Genomic DNA, 20,824 nt, shown 5'->3' with positions numbered 1-20,824 from the left:
CGTCTCATGAAGATTTTGTGTTTCCGCAAAATAAATATATCTAGTTACTTCATCCCTACCATCTGCAGTGTAGATACTTCACAGGAACCATAACCTTAAAGTAGAGCCTGTACACATATAATTAGCCAATGACAAGGCAGCAAATCATTGCATTTAGGCATGTAGATAGAAGAAGTTTAAACTGTTTACATTTGCATTATGGATGAGCAGAAACTGCATGATGCTATCATGTCAATATGGACCAAACCCTTAGGAATGTTTCCATCACCTTGCTGAATCTATGCCATGAACAATTAAGGCAGTTCTAAAGGAAAGTGAGTAAAGCGAGTGAACTTAAGGATGCACAAAAGAAAAAGTTAACTACATCAATTCTAAACTTTAAAACTAAGGAAACACAAGGCATAACAAAGCCCTTGCCAGCCATTTATAATGACAGTGCATTTATGTTGTGTTAGTTAATCGTAACATGTGGTCAGCTTCTTACTTATTCCCTAGGGGTTGCCACAGCAGGTAGCTCTGCATGTTTGATTTGGATGATTTTTCCTGACACAACCCCAAAGGGACTGCTGCCTCCTCCCAGGATCAAACCGGGAATCTTTCACTTGTCAGGTGAACCTGCAAACCACTATATGGAGGTCGCTATGACATTACTGAACAGTTTAAATGGCACGTGCCACAATTAAAGCAGCATAGTTAACTTCACAGGAACCCAAACCATGTAATTAGGACAGAAATGTATAAATGGCTATTTAGTGGCACAAAGTGAAGCAGTGGGACAGCACTAGTAATTTGGTGTTAATTGCAATTTGCAATTAAAAGAAAAAAGATCAGGAGAGTAAGCTAATGGCCACACTCAAAATGTGATTATTCCACATTATTTCAGACTTGTTATGCCCCTTTTTGAAGCGAGACATCTGTTCACTTCAAACGCTGCAATTCATCTCACCTCACGCCTCAGTCTTATTGTCATTGATGGTGACCACGTCTGCGGCACACTTCATTTAATGTTGAAAGACATGCGAGCGGTAAAAACACCCACTTGTGACAGATGATTGCTTACTTGATGATGTGCCCACACACCTACATGCATCACAAGACTTATGTATAAACCAATTACAGCAAGCCAGGAGTAATCTGCCTGACAGCATGACTGATGAGCGTCCTACGGATCGATTAGTCATGCATTAGGTAAGATGCAAATGGTCAACTTTATGGGTGTGCTATTTGGGAGACTTCTGTCATTTGAAGTCAGAGGGAGAAATCAAACAATCTAAGACATCAATATTTATATGCTGCTGCCAAATGAAATGTTAAACGAATTCATACATTTTCAATCAAAAGAATCAGCAAACAAAGAAAATCTCCTGAGATGTGGCCAGCAAGACTTAGAGACTGGTGTAGACCAACAACTAGCTCGTCCCAGAAACAAAGTTTTCCACTTCTGCGCGCATACAGTGAAAAGTTGGGAGAAAATTAGTATCTAACCCATTCTCCACAAGTCAAAACACGTGTTAATGAGCTGCATATATTAGAGCTGCACTCTGAAAGCCCCACAGACTGAACACCTGCAAATATCAGTTAGCAGCTTCATTTGGCCCTTAGCACTGCAAATGAGTCACAGTAACAACATGACATAAGCTGCTAATCCATCATTAAAACAAAACAAAGCAATCTCTACTGCATTTTCCACCTTAGGACTCTTTTTATGCCAACTGTACAAAAACAATTAAATGTCTTATTCCTTTATGTTCTTAAACTCTGGTAAGAACACTCTAAAAGGTTTTCCTTTGGATTTATCCATAGACTGTACATGAAATAATATGGCTATAGAACTCCATCCTTGTATCCTTGAGGTCAATGGAGAAGTCACATGAGTTGCTAACGTGGTGGTCTTTTTAAAAAGAACCACAAGTGAAAAATATCACTTCATTAACAACGCTAAAATCTTAAAGTATAAGGGAGTACATAACCTTAAAAGTGAAATGAAAGGTTTGATAAATTGAGATTAGTTTCTCATCCTGTCCACTCTTATTTTTCATTCATGCTGAAGAGACCATCCAGTATAACTCCTGACTCTGTGAAGGCTAATTAAAGAAAATCTTAAAGGCTAAAAAGCAGCATGTTTAACTAATGCAAACTGAGCTATAGTGATCCACCAATTCACTTTGATCATTTTAATGGGGAAGTACATAGTAATATATGATAGTATGTATAGTAATAGAGCTCATAATGTTGGTTTAGAGAGCATTTTGAGTTTAACATTACCTGAATATTCAAAACACATCAGCAGGTTATGGCAAGAAATGGAAAACGTGACATTTGTATAATCTGTGTCACTTGTGGGCCATGTTGATGATATTATTTCATGAACGATCTGATTGTGTGTTGCTATTAATTGTGAGACAGGTTTCCTTTCATTCCTTTCTGCTAAAGGTGGTGATAACAGGAAGCACTCAACCAGCCTTCCTTAGGAATGAACCAGTTCTTATTGCAGCTTCCAAACAGATAATTTTGGGTCATTTATCTCAGTTAGCGATTCTTTTCGTGGGTTCCTGTTTGATAGCAACCCAGATGTCGCAAGCAATGCAAGGTAGCCCACCCTAAGAGACACGTGATGTTGGATGGAATTATAATTTACAAAATCAAGATCAGCTTGGATTTAATAGGAAACTACAAAAACAAACTAGTGATTGACACTGTTTTTAGTCAGTAGGAGTCGTCCTCTGCAGGCCAATAGAAAGAAAGCAAGTTTTAGCACTAACTGGAAGTTGCAAAAACAACTGTGTTTATATAGCAGTCCACAGGAAAATGCCCCATGCTCACTGAGTCTGTGAACTCAGTGAGCAGGTTCCTTATTAGTTTATAGGGTCAACTGATGAGAAAATAATTATTTTAGTCAGTGTGATTGTTTTTAATGTCGCTCTTAATTGATTGTTTTTTGTATATTTTTAACATGTTTGTACGGGATATTGTATTTGTTTAATTGTTATGTACTTATGTGGTACATGTATTTTAGACTTTTGCTGCCATGACGCCAGGTCTCTCTTGGAAATGAGATTTTAAATCTCAATGAGATTTTTTAACTAAATCAATAAACTACTAATAATAAATTTAAAAACTAAAACTGAATAAAATATAATGTTAATTCTAAAAATGATGGTGATTAGGAGAATCTGCACCTCTGATTCCCATGTATCAGTCTTTATTTAGTAGTCTTTCAAGATACAGTAAAGACAGCAACAGCTTTGTGGTGTCCCCAAAGTATATATACAGTCAGTGATGCAAGTTTACAAGACACCAATAACCGTTTCTTTCACTGCTGGCATTTTTTTTTTAAGTTTTAAGATCACATTCACACTAATACTAAAATATAATCACATCAGTTGAAATGTGTGAAGCTCCACAGCAGCATGTTTAGAGCCTTGAATAGGAGAGACTGGAATAAAGGCATCCAAACAATTCAGACAGAGAGAGAAAAAAAACAGAGGGATGAGAGCCAGTTGCCATGACAACAAAGAGGCTTTTAGCAACAAGGGAAAGGGCTGGGGGATTTTAGCTCTCATTAGCTTGTGAAGATCAAGAGGGGTGGAAATTGTGGTTTCTTTCTTTCTTTCTTTCTTTCTTTTGGCTTGCTTGACAGCAGTGCCAGTGATCAGACCTGCACTGAATGTGATAGAAGTCTATTAAGAACCGAAAGTTGTGTTGTACTCCTGGAGGCTGATTTAAAACTGTTAGCGCACAAGAATATAAGCTGTAATAGTTCCAATAAGCTCCTAAGATTTGATTCTGAGAGTTTCTTTAAGGAGGTCAGTATATCTCTATTACTCTATACTTTAATATAGAATAGAAGGGTGTACATTTATTATAAATTATATAACAAAATATTCTATACTAATATTATCTAAAAACTCTGTCGTGTTTGTAATACTCTATCAGCACAGTGGCCATAAAAAGTTTTCATATTTTTGCTCAATTCCAAATATTATAATGTTTTTATAATTATTCAGCGTGTACACCTGAAGCTCACAATAGCAGTGAAACATAACATTTCTCTAACATTTCCACAGTAACAGTATCATATCTTTTTAGGAAAAATTATGGGTTCAGTATAAATATTGCTTTGCTTGGACTGAGTCAGGGTATTAAAGCTCAAAAGTATTGAGAGACTTGTTGACAATATAAAAAGTAGAAGAAAACCACAGTAAACAGAGAATACCAGGAAACAAATATGCTGCTTCTAAAAATAGAGAACCTCCATAAAATATACCACAATGAGCACATTTCTCAACATCTCATAATAATGTTAAACAAAACTCAAACAACTTTTTATATGTTCCTTTCAAGTGAATGGATATCCAGAAGAGACTGGAAAAAAATAGAAGAACCACCTGAAGGTGTTATCTATTATTCATTATGTGGCATACGTGATATATCAACACCTGAGCACATTAATGAGGCTGGCTCCCCTCACACTCTCATCGACTGTGGCCACATAATCACACAAGGTGGTAATATGTCTGCGTTTGACCTCAGGTGAAGCAGAGTTTCTATTTCTCATCTGAAGGTTTACATAAGGTTTGCATGACAAGAAACTCATGAATAAACCTCATGAATACAAGGCAGAAGGCGAAAGGTGCTGCTGAGGATAATCACTCTCTGCTATTGATAACGAGCTCAGAACAAAATTAAGTGAATGTTCTTTCGGGATATCTATTTAACTTTTTTTTTTTTTTAAATCAGACAGCCAGTTGTTTGCCCGGTTGTCTGTTTTTCTTTAATTGAGAGGAAACAAAATAAAACTGTGCGTTTCAAAATTGAAAAAACAAAACATCTAAATGTCTAGTTTGAGCTTTAGACAGTCGTCCATAACTTTTTATTGCTGTATTTTGTAACTCTATTTATGCAAGAAAAGCTACCTGGAGCAGATAAAACACCATCAGGTGCACCTGATGCATAGAAAAGCTAATACTATCCACAATGAAGAACCCATAAAGTCTGCTATGTGGTTTGAAAAAAAGAAAAAACTCTATTATTGCAGCTACATTATTAAAAACACAACCAGTGCACATCGTGTATGAATGTTAGACTGAGGGTTAGTCTTGTTTTTTAATAATCCAGCCATGACAACAAAGGCTTTTAAGGATTAAAATTTTAACAAGAAATTTGCCTTGGATATCTGGAGGGAATCTAATAGCTTCCTTGTAAAGAGTCACAGAAAAAAGATAAAGGTGGCAAAACCAGTAATTATATAACTTAATGCTATGACGAACTGCCTGCAGCTAATGGGAAATACACACTTAGGGACATTCACAAGTGCATAAACAATACATAACATGCATAATATGCTAATTAATCGTGTTGTGAATTAATGTACATGTCAGACATTCTTGTCACTAGTTTTTTTATTTTTCAGAATAGCCTGCAGAGCTTAATTATCTTTACACTGCAGGGGGCGTTGTTGTCCACCACACAGTAATTGGGCAAGTAATCAACTCCATGCTAAACACTAAAGGTTTGAGAACGTCTAATATGAACATATAGAAACATATTTTTTTTAAAAAAAATTTTTTTATCATAAATATGTTCTATTTTGCTTTTGTTTATTTTATGGACCCCTTTAATAAGATATATTTCTGCCTGGGCTTGAACATGATTTGTAAATGCATGGATCATTAAATTGGAATATTTTCAGAAGGTGTTTTTATTATCTGCTAATAGCAAAATAAATTAAACCTTTTATTATGGTTTGCAGTGATTTTATTCATCCAGCACACCTGAGCTGCATGGTGCCTATAAAATAATATGGGTTTGTCACCCCAGACTTAGTGTGTCAGTAACAATGTAAGCCAATATATATATAAGGACAACTTTCAGATACCCGCATGATGCACTGGCGCCTGCCCCTAATTTCTGTGACAGATGTGTGTTCTAAACAGCTGTAGTATGGTCTATATCTCCTCTCTACAGCAACAAAAGGTTGCTCTTTCTGCGTTGTAGCAGTGACTATAACAGGAGCCCTTCCCATCCAGCTGCCATCAGCTCTACACACCCACAATCCTGTTGTAGTGGCATCAGCCTGACTCAGCTTGCTGGATTCTGGTGCTTATAGCCCATGTTTATTTACCTTTATGTACAGTGACAGTGAGTATTTATGTAATCCTCTGATGAATTTGTACGTTTGCTCACCTACAAAGGAATGACATAATTTGTATGGTAGTTTCATTTTAATAGATCAAAACAGAATATCAACAAAAAGCTAGAAAAAACACATTACATCAAAGTTACAAATTGATTGAGCATGTCACTGAATTAGATATATGTTTGATCCCCTACAACCCAGACAAAATTCTGGCTCCAGACTGGCTGTGTGGCCATGTAGCACATGAATTACAACCAATCAATCACAGATACTCCTGATCTTAACTCGCTTCTTAACTCGACAGAATCAATTTCTTCCATGCCAACCTCTCCACCAAGACCAAAGAGCGGCTCAAAAAAACATCAGGGACAAGGCCTGTATAAGGCTGGAATGGGCTACAAGACCTACAGCATGTGAGAAGGTGACAACTGTTGGTGTGATTATTTGAAAATGGAAAAAAACATAAATCAACTTTAAATTACTCTTGGTCTGTAGCTCCATTTGTAATACACTATTGAAATCTTGCAACACTGACTGTGTGCTCCTGATCAAGGAAGCATGTGTACAGGTCTGCCTTAAGTTTGTCAGTGAACATCTAAATGATTCAGAGAAGGCTTGGGAGGATGTGCTGCAGTCAGATGAAAACATAATTGAGCTCTCTGGCATCAACTCGATCCGTGGAGTTGAAAGAGAAATGCTGATTGTGACCCAAAGAACACCATCCCCAAAGTCAAGCACGGAGGTGGAAACATTATGCTTTAGGACTGCTTTGTGTTAAGAGCACAGAACTACTTCACTGCATTGAGAAGCCAGTTGGCTGGGCCATGTACTGAAAAATTATGGATGAGAACCTCATTCTCCCAGCCTGAACACTGAAGATGGGTCATTAATTGGTCTTGAAGCATGACAATGACCCAAAATATACCGCCAAGGCAAGAAAGGAGTTCAAAAACAAAGTCATTAAGGTCATGGAATGGCAAAGAAACCTAAAGGATTTACCGGTACAGAGTTTCTGTAAAGAGAAGTGGGCCAAAATCCCTACTGAGATGTGTGCAAACCTGTTGACCAAATATAAGAAAACATCTTACTGCTGTGCTTGCCAACAAGGGTATCTTCACCAAGTACTAAATCATGTTTTGCTTGGGGATCAAATATTGATTTCTCTCAATGATAATAACATTTTTATTTAAATTTTTTTGTTGATATCATCTTTCTCTCCATTAATATGAAACTACTGTAACTAACAAAAGTCCTATATAAACCCATTTTAATGAGATAAATGTTTTTTTCCAGCAGCTTTGAAGCAAACAGGTGTCAGTTTGTGATCTCATGCAGTCGTAGCTGTAGATTAACTGCTGCTAAGCCACTATCAGTTAAATCTAACCAAACCACACTACATGATATCACATAAAACTTGAGCTGTCATTTCTGCTTCTTTACTGATCAGAACTTAATGATGTAAGAAAATCAGCCATTGCAATGACATGACCAGAAGACATTCGAAAACACTTTATATAATATATGTATTCTTCTGTTAAATGGAAATTCTAAAAAGACTGCATTTACATAATGACTATCAAAAGCTCACTCTCTCCCTTATTCACACATGGTTTTATTCTGTTTATCTCAAATGCCTCTCACATGCTTTTGCTGACATTTTCACATGTATTTTATACATAAATAATGTGTATACTGCACTATATCTGTATTAAATATATTTTGCCCTAACAATATAATAAAACTTTTTTTTTTATGCTCATCTGCCACTTTTTATGCTTCTTATTCTTACTTTTTTCTGTCTTTGATACACTTTTTTTTTATTAATCAGAGGAGTGTCCTCCTGTGTAAATGCTGCTTTAGTGATGCAATTTTCCCCTCTGGGATCAATAAAGCACAATTCATGTACCACGCTGTCATATCCCTTCAGGCAAAGGATAATCAGAAGATCGAATGAAAACAGAAGCAGTCACATTGTAGGTGATGATGTGTGTGCGTGTGTGTGTGTATATTTTAAACCTTTACTACCTAAGATGCCTTTACTTCCTATATTAGAGATATTTTGATGATTGAATCGATTTTTTTTACTGTCCAAATTTCTCAAGCAAACATTTACAATTAATTAACAATTAATGAGCATAACTTCAAAGAACACTGAGCTTGCTCTCTTTAGGCGCACAAAATAACATAGGACATTTTTCCAGATGTTGCTTGGTTAAGGCAGTGGTTCTCAAACTGTGGGGGAGGCCCCAAAAGTGGAGCAGAGCAGAAATTTGAAGTGAAAGCAGCTTAAATAACTATAATCCTGGATATTATTTTACTTAAATTAAACTTCAATACTACACATATTACTACATGGCTGGCTTTATTGCAGGAGGGAGAGCAGTTAATCTATTAATTGGAAGGTTAATGGTTCAAACCCTGGCTGCTCCACTTTGCAGGCAAAAATATTCTTGGGCGAGATACTAACTCCAAGTTGCAATGCATAGAAAGTATAGAACTGTTTGCGTGAATGGGTGAATGAGTTGTAGAGTAGAGTAGAAAAGGACTATATAAGAACCAGACTATTTACCATTTACATGTATTCTTTTGGCTCACTGATTAAAAGCCTTGAAGTTTTTTAGCTTCTGCAGTAGGGCAGACGAGAAAACGTTTGAGAGTCACTGATTTAAAGCAAGTACTCTAGTAACTAAATAATAGCATGGCAGATTATAGGCAAAGGGCTATATTTACCAAATTTAGCAAGCCACTGAAGAGCACAGAGTTTGTCAGTTACTCCATCAGTCCAGGTGGTAAATGAACAGAGCATCTTGTTCCTTTCAGTTTGCTTCAGGATGTTAGCAGGAGTGGGCTGAGTGACAGGCACAGACAGAGTGAGTCAGCGAAACTCCAAACAAGCTGAAGCTATTGTGATTCACAAAGCTTTTAAAAAGGAAAAGGGATGCACAGCTGCCATCGGAGGACTGTGCAAAGACACGCATGTACCAGGGTATGTAACGACCAAAGCATTCTTTAGCTCAGACACACTGCTTTATTTCTCCTCACACACATTTACAACACATCTTTGTTGTAATGCACACCTAGCCCATAAGATACAAAATGCAGATTTTCTCTGGCATTATTAAATCCTCTCAGCTCAGTATTTCAGTATTAACTTCAGCCTTTACTGCAAGCCAATCTCTACTTTGAACCTTAAAACTAAAATCAAATCTGAAACACCTTTTCGTTTTATATAAATTTCTTCAACTCCTTCACCACCCTTCTCACACTGCTCTCATAGAAATACACAAGCACACACACAGACACACACACACAGCCCAGCTTATTTCTCTCTTATCCAGAGAAATCCTTTCATCAGCCTTTCAATGCTGGGTAATCAAAGTATAAAGAACCATGCCAGTCTCCTATTGCCAGAGGCTGAAGTGTGTGTGCAGTCACCAGGTGATAATCCGATATCGTGTGCTTCCCCACTGATGTTAAGTAATATGAAAAAAAAAATATCAATCCCACCTCAGGCCGAATGTGTGACTCTCTTCGTAGCGGAAGAGAGAATGAATCTTCACATCTGAATTCACGGCAATCAGTCTGTCAATCAAATCCTGTGGAGTAAAATGAGAGGCTTTGAACAAGAATGCAGCAGTTAGGGTGCAAAACGAAAACAGTGTGGGAATTTACAATGTGTAAGGTGGAGAACATATATCAGTCTCAGTGTGAGGGGGGTTTATTTGAATGCGTTTGAAGTAAAACAAATGTGTGGGTGGTGTTTGGAGGCCAAATAAAAAGTGCAAACATGCCCTCAGATGGATGAAAAAAGAACTGCAGTGTGTGGGGAAAAAAAGAAGAAAAAAAAACGCTTACAGGTATGGAGGTTGGCATCTCCCTCAGGGTGTATTCGCTTTTGTTGGCCAAAGGCTGCCGGCCCAGCAACTCCCACACCGACTGGGAAGAAGAGAGGAGGTTGACCAAGTACAGGAAGGACTGAAGAGAGGAAAGTAAAACAGATACAGAAGCTGTTAGAGAGAAAAATGGATTTGCTTTTAAAGACCACTGTGAATGCATTTGTGCACGTCATGGATTGATCAAATCCTAACACATAATAACAATATAACACTATTCAACTACAAACACTACAGATAATATGACAAATACTATCTGTAGTATTCAAAGAAAAACAAAATGTAAAAAGAATTTATGATTGCAAAGATAAAACATGGTTTACCACACTCTCAAAACTGAATATGACATATATACACAATTCTGAGCAGAGTGGTTGAGCAGAAACCTATTGCAGCCTGAAGAATATTAAACTACAGGAAAGCTCCCTGCGCTTTTCACTGGGTCTGGTGGAAGAGGGAAAACATATCATCAAAAGCATCAAAGGAAAAAAAAACAGTCATTTGCACAAACGAGCTACAACTTAGATTATATTAAACAGCTTCAAAGAAACGTAAAGAAAAAAACAACATACGATGGATTTTTTTTTCTAAAATAAAAATTTCTATACTTTCATGTGTCTTCTGATGTTTCTGTGCATGTGTGTACTTCCTTATCTTCATATGTACTACCAAACCTCCTACTGTACTTAGCACAGATTAAAGCAAAGACTCGAGTTAATTCACCAAAATACTGGTATGTGTATATTTAGTTTTCCTTTGAGCTCAGCATATATGTATAACCCACTGATAAGGCAGGCTTTAAAGTCGCCTGTGGCAGGACACAGTTTACACATCACTGGCTGTCCGTATTCACTTGGCTAGTCTCTCTGAGAGAGATGACTTGGCTGCTGTCAGAGGCCAAGCATCAGACACACACAGACAGGCGCACACTGGAGCTTCAAATGAAATGTTGAAGCTTTCCTGAGAGAAATTCTGCCAAAAACATAACTAAAAATGCAGTCTTATGAAAGTAAGGCTTATTTTCCCAGACACCCATAAACCAATCAGTTCTGAGCAAAAAAGCCTTTCTTGTTAACAAAATCACTATTGCCAGTTTCTTAAATATGAATATTCACAAGTCAGTTTTCTACATGGCTGCTGGTATCACAGCAACACATGGACCACTATTCTGAGTCAATAATAATTGGAATCAATTTAATTTTAATCAATTTAAACACCTTTGTAACCAGTGAGCTAAAAACATGATGGAAAAGCAAAACTTCTAAGAAATCTGTGTCTGTACTATCATGTAGATATCTAAAAATTGGGGCATTTTGGGCTCCAGGAAGTTTCTCCTTCTCCCTTTCTCTCTCTCTCTCTCTCTCTCTCTCTCTCTCTCTCTCTCTCTCTCTCTCTCTCTCTCTCACACACACACACACACACACACACACACACACACACACACACACACACACACACACACACACACACAATACCTTAAGGCAGCTCCTATCTATGGGGTCAATGGGAGTTGGTTTGGGACGGACCACTCTGACGTCGTCACTGCTGCACTCAAGAACAGACCACAGCTCTAGTACCAGGGCCCGTATAAAGCCTGAGACAGAACATGGAGAAATGTTTTGTACCAACATTTATTTTAAATCGCAGCAACTAAAATTATTAACAGTGCTTTAATAAATAAACGATTGACTTTGTTATTGTGTGCGATCTTTTAAAGAATGGCATTTTAAATCTGCCGTTGCATTGCTGGCACCGTTTTGATTGGAGGATTTGAATCTTAGGGAGGAAGTAAATTTATAATGCCACTCACTTTGATCCCATTTGATCTCTTCTCTGTTGCACTTTGGCCTGTCAGTAACTACATTTTTGCAGCTTCTGATTGGCTATATTTTTCCACTGTAGTTGTTTAAATGTGCAGCAGAGTGCTGCTGTTAAAGAACATTGGACTCAGCGACCTCAAGCTTGCACGTAACGGCTGGATAACAACATTAATGCAACCAAAATGTATGCAGCCCTCACTGGAAAACTGGGGATACACTACAGTACATAAATGATGAAGTAAAGACTTCTAAATGACACTGCAGGCCTTCCTTAAAGTATTGTTTTTGACTGGAAGGTTAACATTATCTACAAAAAGGTAATGTTACAAAAAAATTTAATGATTGAATAGTGATGGAAATCATAAACTGTTTTTCAGTGGTCATAGATCAAGTCAGCAGTAGAGTCTTTTTCTTACAGAATGGCTCTCTCACATAGAAAGCTTAGCAAACGGCCCATAATTTGTAAGCTCTGCCTGGACTATATCACTTTTTGAGGTCATCCTTCTTTCTGTCAGTCAGCCTTTTTATCGATGGCACAAACGTATGTCACATCATGGAACACATGAGTGCTCCACAGCCAGCGCTGCTCAACACAGCAGGGAACTGTTCTTGCGTGGCTAAAGTCATTAGAGAGAATAGGTTTCAGAGCGCAGCGGTGCTGTTATATGCGAAGGGCTGATAAGAAATCAGACTTTGTTTTTCCATAACCAGTTGAGTCGCCCCTTCTGGCCCATAGAAAGAATGCAGGATTAAAATATTTGTTCACTGGCTTCATTTTTTGGCCTCTTTTGACAAGAGTACGGTATTTCCTGGAGCCTTTTGCATATGGATACACCTAGTATCAGTATACAACTGATATGTGAATCCATTTATCTATGATTCACCATGCTACTTGTAAATGTGTTGCTGACAACAAAATCACATTTTCTCTTGCCTGAATGATGCTCACATCACACACCATCTTAATCCTTCCAAAACAAAAAGAAAAAAAGAAAACGCCTCTTCTTACTCTTTCTTACCCAGACAAAAACAGTTTGACAAATACATTTCTCCCTAAGCTGCCTGAAGTCTCCTTTATACCGACAACACAAAAACAACAACTTATAATATAAGCCTTGAGCATCACAGCTGACAAGTGTTTGTTGTGTCCAAGTAACTGCATTAATACCTGAACTGTGCAGAGCCACAACTCCCGGAGCAGTTGCTGCCACCTGTGTCACCATCACCCCGTAGCCAAACTTCTCGCAGCTGCTCACCTACAGAAAACACACAGAAATCTCATACCCCTAGAAATCTTTCAGCCTTTCACTATTGTAGTTTTTGCTCATCAGGCAAAAAATGAATGAGTGTTTGGAAAAAGGATGGAAAAGGTTTAGGTCAAATGTAGTGCTAATGTATGATAAAGGGAGATGTGTAAGTAAATCTAGGATTCTGGAAAGGCACAACATAATGTAGCTAAACATGCTGTGGAGAAATCAAATTGTAAATTGATTTTGGAGTGTGCAGGCCGTTCATTAATTACAACACAATGCCACAACTAAAAATAGACAAAATATAATTACATGCCATAATTAAACTGAAATGCTAAACTAGAGAAGCAATTACAATAGTGCGTAAACAATGGCGGTAAATTAAGCCCACAGGGGATCAGCTAAGGTTTGCAGCAAGCCTGAGTGTATGTGTGTTTACAATTTGAATCTTAGAAAGTGTGTTTCAGTGTCGAGCAGGGTGCTGTGAATACTAAGGAGTCCTCGGGAATTATGATTGTGGCCTTAAGGAGGAGCAGGATCAACAAATTACCACATCTTGTGAAGAATGAATTATGATATTGATGACATGAGCCAGCAGAATGAATAAATCTGACAAAGATTATGCCTGCTGCATAGGGAATAATACAACATAAATCCTTAATACAATGTGCATCCATAGTTTCTGCACAAATATTTGTACGCACTCCAATAATCACTCTTTTCTCTTTTTTTGTCTCATCAGTGATTATTCATTTTGTATCTCTCTAACTCAAGTCAGCATGACCCGGAAGATTCTGAGAGGCATGAAATTACTTTGGCACTTTGATAGGATCAATAAGGGCTGCCAAAGGATTTCCATAAAATGCAATAAAACATTAATGTAACTATGTCATGAGCAGTGCTTATCAGGACATGAAAACCCACCCTGATGAAAGCAGGACGATAACCTCAAACTACTAACAGTGCCTTTATAACCCAATGACTCGTTTTGTGACCACGTGCAATTTTTAAAGAATGCTATTTTAAATCTGACGTTGCATTGCTGGCACCGTTTTGATTGGAGGAATTTGAATCTCATGGAGAAAATCAATTCATAATGCCACTCCCCAACAGCCCACTTGATCTCGTCACTGCTACACTTTGGCCTCTCAGTGACTACATTTGAATTTGGCAGCATCCACGTGGCTACTCTTTTATTCTAAAATTTTAGTTGTAACTTTTAGAGCTCTGCATGGTGAAGCTCCCCAGTATATCTCTGACCTGTTGAAACCTCATGCTTCATCCCGAGCACTTAGGTCTTCAGGTCAGAGGCTACTGGTGGTCCCACGTACTAGATTTAAAACACGTGGGGATCGGGCTTTTCAGGCACTGGCACCTAGGCTGTGGAACTCTCTGCCGTTGTCTTTACGCTGTCTAGACTCTACTGACTCCTTTAAAAAGCAGCTGAAGACATTTTTATACAAACGGGCTTTTAACTAATTTAATTAATTTTAACTTGTATGTCTGATCTTACTGTAAAGCACTTTGTGATTTTTATCTGTGAAATGTGCTATATAAATAAATTTTTACTTACTTTTACTTACTTACTTTACTCTTATATACTGTAGTTGTGTTAATGTGCAGCAGAGTGCTGCTACAGAGCATTTGGCTCAGGAAACCTCAAGCTTAACACAATCAAAATGCGCGCAAACTGGAGATACACTACTGTACATAATTAGTATGATGGAAACACAAGCAGGACAATTACCACAAATTAACTACGAACAGTTAAGTACATTATTACCTGAAGTTTTTTGGTAAAGCGAGAGAACATGTAGGAGACACATTCATTAATGGCTCCTGTCTGCTGGAGCAGCAGAAGGCCTTTTGGAGTGGCACCAAAATTCAACAGACTGTCCAATAATGTCTCCTCCCAAATGAGCCTGTTCACAAACAAGAAAGACAGAAAAATGATGGTGCTTTGTCCTCCCACTGCAAGAAACACAATATTAAAATCACTAGGAGTCAATTCCTTACACATAAAGACATTTTTTTAGATACCACTGTACTTTACTGTGAGCCATTTAATATCATCTGACATTTTCTGTGTATGTTGTTTTTATTCTACTTTTAGTTATCCATTTTTAGTTTGTTTCATATTGCTTTATTAAACTCTTGGGGCAATTTCATTTTATAGAGTCACTTTATTGTATTACAATTCGATTTTACATGGTGTCCTATAGTATTTTATTTAGATTGCTTCTTGTTGAAGATACACTGAAAAAAAGACATGATTAAATACCGCTGAACTCCAATACTCTTGTATTTTACTGGATGGTGTCCTCATTCATTGCTGTAATAAATATAGACATTTTGTAAAATTATTTAAAGTTGGATTTTACGATGTGCGGCCTCACATGTTCTGCAGCTCTTGGGTAGATGATCCAGCGCCAGCTCCAGGTACTGGAGTCTGAACCCTTTCTGACAGCGAGCTGGTCTAGAAATAAAGTTTTAAAAAAAGTATTATTACACAATATACTTTAATCATACTTTAATTACTCTATATTAAATTGAGTTTGTGAACATGAGGATCACCTGAAATATTAGACCACATTTACATCCTTAAATTAGAACGAATAAATAAATAATTAAGCAATCCAAAATCCCACAGAATGTGTTCATTTGTTTACTTGGTTCTTGACAGACTGAAAAAGTGCTCTAAACACCAGGATCTCATTTGCTTAACATGAAACAAGAAGGTGAGTAAACATGGAGCATCAGCTGATCCCACTGTCAGTCAGGATTAAACCTGCATTTTGTTTCTCCATTGAACAAATATGGGCATGCGTTTGAGACTTTCAAAGGAACACGATCCATTTTGTGACAGTAATAAAGTAATAAAACAATGTCTCATACACGTTAATTTTTATACCAGATGTTTTGAAAATAAACAGGTAGGTTGTGGGGCGGAACTGCTTTCACAGCTACTGAGGCACTACCAGTCACTGGGCAGCTTGACAGAAGGATTGCCTGTTATGCGTCAAGGTGTGGCTGATAGCTTCCGGATCAAAAATGCAGACATGGAGACACGAATTCAACTCAGACAGCTTTACTGCTGGAGCTCGGGAACCAAAATAGAAAAAACAGAAACACAGACTTAATTGGATTCGATCATTTACTGGTTACATATGAGATGTGACAGACTGGGGAGACAGGACAGAAACTAGACAAACAAAGGAACACAGAAACACAAACTGACACAGAGTCAGAAAAGTAACCAAACATGGAGATTATACTGATTTACAGGGGCTTTACGGAGGTGAGTCTAGGACAGGAGACAAGGGGGCAAAACTGAAGTAGAATACAAGCAAAGCACAGAGCAGAATTAGGTAACAAAACTCTAGACTATCAATACATAAAGAAAAACCCGGAAAATACACAAAGCAACCAAAAACTCAACATACTGGGACAAAAACCCAGGGATGCTAACAGCGCCACTGAAACCTTCTCTATGACGCCCCTGTAAATGAACTGCAGCAGAGCTTCATTTTTGTTTGCATATTTTCTGGTTTAGCTTTGAAACACAAACTGCAGATTAAAGATAACTGATGCTGTGTCGAGTCAGAAACACCATTCCAAGAACTAAATGAAGCACATTACAAAGGTTAGTTAATTCCCACCATTTGCATGAAATGATGGTGCTTTTCAAGCTGTGTTGACTGAATAAAGCGAGAACGTGGCATTCATCAAGTAAATGAAATACAGCATAAATATTCTAGCCAGGGATCTGATCATTACATACAGACACCCCTCCTTTACATATTTAGATAAAAGATTCAGAAACTGAGTTGGGCCATCATCTCTTATCCAGTCATGGCTCAGTTAGTCAAGCAAATGTCTCCTGGATTTGTTATATTTACAGTTATACTCTAAAAGTAACATATCTGGGAAAACAGCATTTTCTTAAATCACATCTTGGAAATGAAAAAAATCGACATCTATTGTTAACTTTGAGGGCAGTATCATTGTGGTGAAGACGTGATTGGTTTCCTTATACAACACTACTCTTTTTTGTTGTGGGTATTTGTATAATGTTTTATGTGTTGCATTTATGATATGTAGCTTATCTGCTACCTGGGTCAAGTCTCTCTTATAAAAGAGATAATAATAATAAAAAAAACATGTTTGATGAAATAAAATGGATTTCTTTAAACTGTTTCAAGTCAGCAAAACAGCAGGATGTGAAATTCTTGAGTGCACTTTCCATACAGTAAAGCACTGCTGTATTATTTGTGATCCAAAAAACCCCACTGCACTGTGTTTATAAACTGTTCCCTTTACCAAAGCAAGATTTATTAAAGAAAAGCTGGTGTAGAGTTTGGTTTATTTCCAAGCACACATGGTTTTGTGTTTGGGCAGAAAAGTTTCACATGATTCAAAGTTCAAATTAATCCTCATTTGTCTTATACTGGGCCTTGGTGCACCCCTACAGCTCTACAGAGCTATTCATCCTCCTTTTAATCCTACATTCTTCTGACTGGTTGCCCATAATATGAGCATCCACTACTGTAATCTTACATATATTATTCTATAATAATATATAGATCTGGATCAACAGTCGGGTATGGCACATGCTGCGTACTCGGTCTCTCGCATTTAGATCAGGAAATGAGATGGAGTACAAAGCTGCGAAGTATGGACTGAGGAAAGCCATCACAGTGGCTAAGAGGCAGTACAGAGAGAAGCTGGATGGCAAGTCCTGATGTAGCAACGCCTGCAGCACATCACAGAGTATAGGGCCACCACCAGCACCAGCACCATCAGCTCTGTAGGCGGTCTGCTGGATGATCTCAATACATTCTACACCCGCTTCAAGACCTCCCAGACCCTCTAGACCCCCCAGATCACCAGGACCTGCCAGAACCCCCAGACCACCCAACCCCCACCCCCGTCAGTGGTCTCAATAGACCAGGTGCACAAAACCCCGAGGAGGATCGACCCCCGTAAGGCAGCAGGACCAGACAACATCCCGGGACGGGCCCTTTAAGCATGTGCCAATGAGCTGGCGGAGGTTCTTACCTCTCCCTCAACCAGAACACTGTCCTCACATGCTTCAAGACCACAACCATCATCCCTCTCCCCAAGACAAGCCCAGCCACCTGCCTGAATGACTATAGACCAGTTGCACTCACTCCAATCATTGAAAAGTGTTTTGAGAGAGTGGTGCTGGCCTACATCCAGAGCAACATCACAGACACTCTGGATCCCCTGCAGTATGCCCGCCGGCCCAATAGGTCTACGTCAGACGCCATCATTGCTGCCCTTCACTATTCCCTCTCCCATCTGGAAAACAAATACTCATACATCAGGGTACTTTTTGTTGATTACACCTCCTCCTTCAATACTGTCATCCCACACAAACTCACTCGCAAGCTGGCAACACTCGGCCTACACCCCACCCTACGTGACTAGCTACTGGACATTTTGACTGGCAGGGCCCAATCCGTCAGGATCGGCAACAGGACTTCAGTCAGCATTATTACAAACGCAGGAGTTCCACAAGGTTGCGTCCTCAGTTCCATCCTCTAGACCCTGTACGCCCACGACTGTGTCACCTTCAACAAAGATAACATTATTTTGAAGTTCGCAGACGACACTGCAGTGATCGGTCGCATCACTGGAGGGGACAAAGCGGCTTACAGGAGAGAGGTGGCCGGTCTGGTGTCATGGTGTGAGGACAACAACCTCACCCTCACCACTGACAAGACAAAGGAGATGATAGTGGACACGAGGAAGAAGAGGAGGCCTCACCAGCCGCAGTTTATCCGGGGCCTTGAAGTGGAGAGGGTGAGCAGCTTTAGATACCTGGGCGTCTACATCTCTGAGGACCTCACCTGGACACTGAAAACCTCACAGCTGGTTAAGAAGGCGCAGCAGCAGCTGTATTTCCTGAGGAGGCTGAGGAAATTTGGTATGTCGGCCAAGATCCTCAGCAAGTTCTACAGCTGCATTGTGGAGAGCACGCTGACCAGCTGCATCACTGCAGCAAACGCCTGCAGAGAGTAATAACAACTGCAGAGAAGATCATGAGGATTCTGCTGCCCTCTCTGCAGAGCATCTACCATCACAGAGTCCAGAGGAGAGCTGCCTCCATCCTCAAAGACCCCACACACCCCCAACACGGACTGTTCACACTTCTGCCATCGGGACGAAGGTTTAGAAGTGTGAAATCCAGAACATCCCGACTCAACAACTCCTTCTTCCCCACTGCTGTCAGACTCTTGAACAGCTGAACTATTTTTGAACAGTAATAATAATTAACCTGTATTAATTATTAACCTATAGCTCTTTTGCACACATCTCTGTTTCACACTTCAATATTTTGTCTCCTTTTCTGTCTTCATTTATTTATTTGTACTATTTGTATTTTGTCTGTTCTATTTCTATTGTATATATTAATCAGCATCTGTGGGTGGACAGCAAAGAAAGAATTTCATTGCACAAAGAAATGCATTTTTTTCTTTGAACACATGACAATAGACACTTTGAATCTTGAATCCTGAATCTTTGAATCTATAATAGCTCCACGTCAAATAATAAAGTCTCTGCAAATAGCACAAATTAGTTACATGTACCTTTTTCCACGCAGCAGCTAAAGCTTTGTGCAGGCCGTAGGGTCGTAGAACCTGCAGACCCTCGCAGGTGTTGTACATCTGCCGACAAACTAAAATAAAGGCTCCACATAATGAATGGGGCATATCAGATTCACACAACGATGGCAATTCCTTGTCGAGCAGCCTCTGGGTGAACTGTACGATGATATGAGCAGCAAAGGTTCTGCAGACGAGGGTGAAAAAAGACAATGTTTATTATAGAGCCACAACATGAGATTTTTAGATTGTAAGTATAGCAATTTCAACTTGTGGCTTTACATGCCTACACTGGAGGTCTCCAAAGCACTTTCATACACTCACATTTTTAATGAGCTAGCATACAGAAGTGAAGCCATAGGTGGTTGGTAAATACATTCTTGGTCATTCACAACAATAGAATGTGTTTCTGGACAGACTGAAGGAAACTACAGTGCAGACTAGTCATTGTCAGGCAACAGAATATAACGCAGTATAATATAACCCCAGCTGCTCACAAACCAGCAGCAGCCTCATGTTCCAATCTGCTCTCGGTGCAGAATAAGCAGGATTTGCTATGCAAATTTAACTCTGTATTAAAATCTTCCAGCTAAGTTAGGAAAATGTAATTTATTCATTACTATCAAGAATGACAAAACGACGCTGCGAATTTAATCACAACATCTCACCTCTCACTGTGGGCTGCGACGAGATTCTTCTCAAATAAGAAGAGCGCTAATCCTCTGTCTGTGTTTGCAATACGAGCCAGAATATCTGCAATGAGACTCAGGGTTGCTGCAGGAGACTTTAACTCAGCCTGCAAAGCACAGAAAATAAACACACAAAATTACCAACTGCTTCAGAAAAATTGGCACCTGAACAGATACTCAACACTGAAATAACACATTTATCTTTCACAATAATGGAACTGAAGAAAAAACTACTACATTTCATAACCAAAGCCTCTGTAATTCCATTTTCTGGAAGGCTGAACGATGACAAGTCCTTGGACAGAGGACAGCTATGTTACTCTTAAGATGAGGAGTCTCCATTTGAAAATTATTGCACTAAAAATGTAAAAGGAAAGTAGTTTACATGCTTATTTACTATGAGT

The 20,824-nt window shown here is 38.7% G+C and overlaps 1 protein-coding gene across 3 annotated transcripts in view; it reads right to left on the bottom strand.

Annotated features, from left to right (window-relative positions):
* Nucleotides 1-20,824, bottom strand: part of tbc1d32 (TBC1 domain family, member 32) — a 95,650-nt gene that overhangs the window by 60,234 nt on the left and 14,592 nt on the right. For all 3 annotated transcript variants that reach the window (XM_004550653.3, XM_004550656.3, XM_004550654.3), the window contains exons 16-23: nt 20,400-20,527; nt 19,717-19,918; nt 15,499-15,578; nt 14,886-15,024; nt 13,021-13,108; nt 11,508-11,626; nt 9,995-10,114; nt 9,647-9,735 (exon numbers count right to left, since the gene is read on the bottom strand). In XM_004550653.3, coding sequence (XP_004550710.3) covers nt 9,647-9,735; nt 9,995-10,114; nt 11,508-11,626; nt 13,021-13,108; nt 14,886-15,024; nt 15,499-15,578; nt 19,717-19,918; nt 20,400-20,527 — 965 coding nt within the window. The remainder of the gene's footprint in view (nt 1-9,646; nt 9,736-9,994; nt 10,115-11,507; nt 11,627-13,020; nt 13,109-14,885; nt 15,025-15,498; nt 15,579-19,716; nt 19,919-20,399; nt 20,528-20,824) is intronic.

This window comes from Maylandia zebra, linkage group LG15 (genome assembly GCF_041146795.1).
Source record: "Maylandia zebra isolate NMK-2024a linkage group LG15, Mzebra_GT3a, whole genome shotgun sequence".
In the NCBI taxonomy this organism is placed as follows: domain Eukaryota; kingdom Metazoa; phylum Chordata; class Actinopteri; order Cichliformes; family Cichlidae; genus Maylandia; species Maylandia zebra.
Note: the sequence above shows the minus strand (reverse complement) of the source record. Positions and strands in the feature narration are given on the sequence as shown.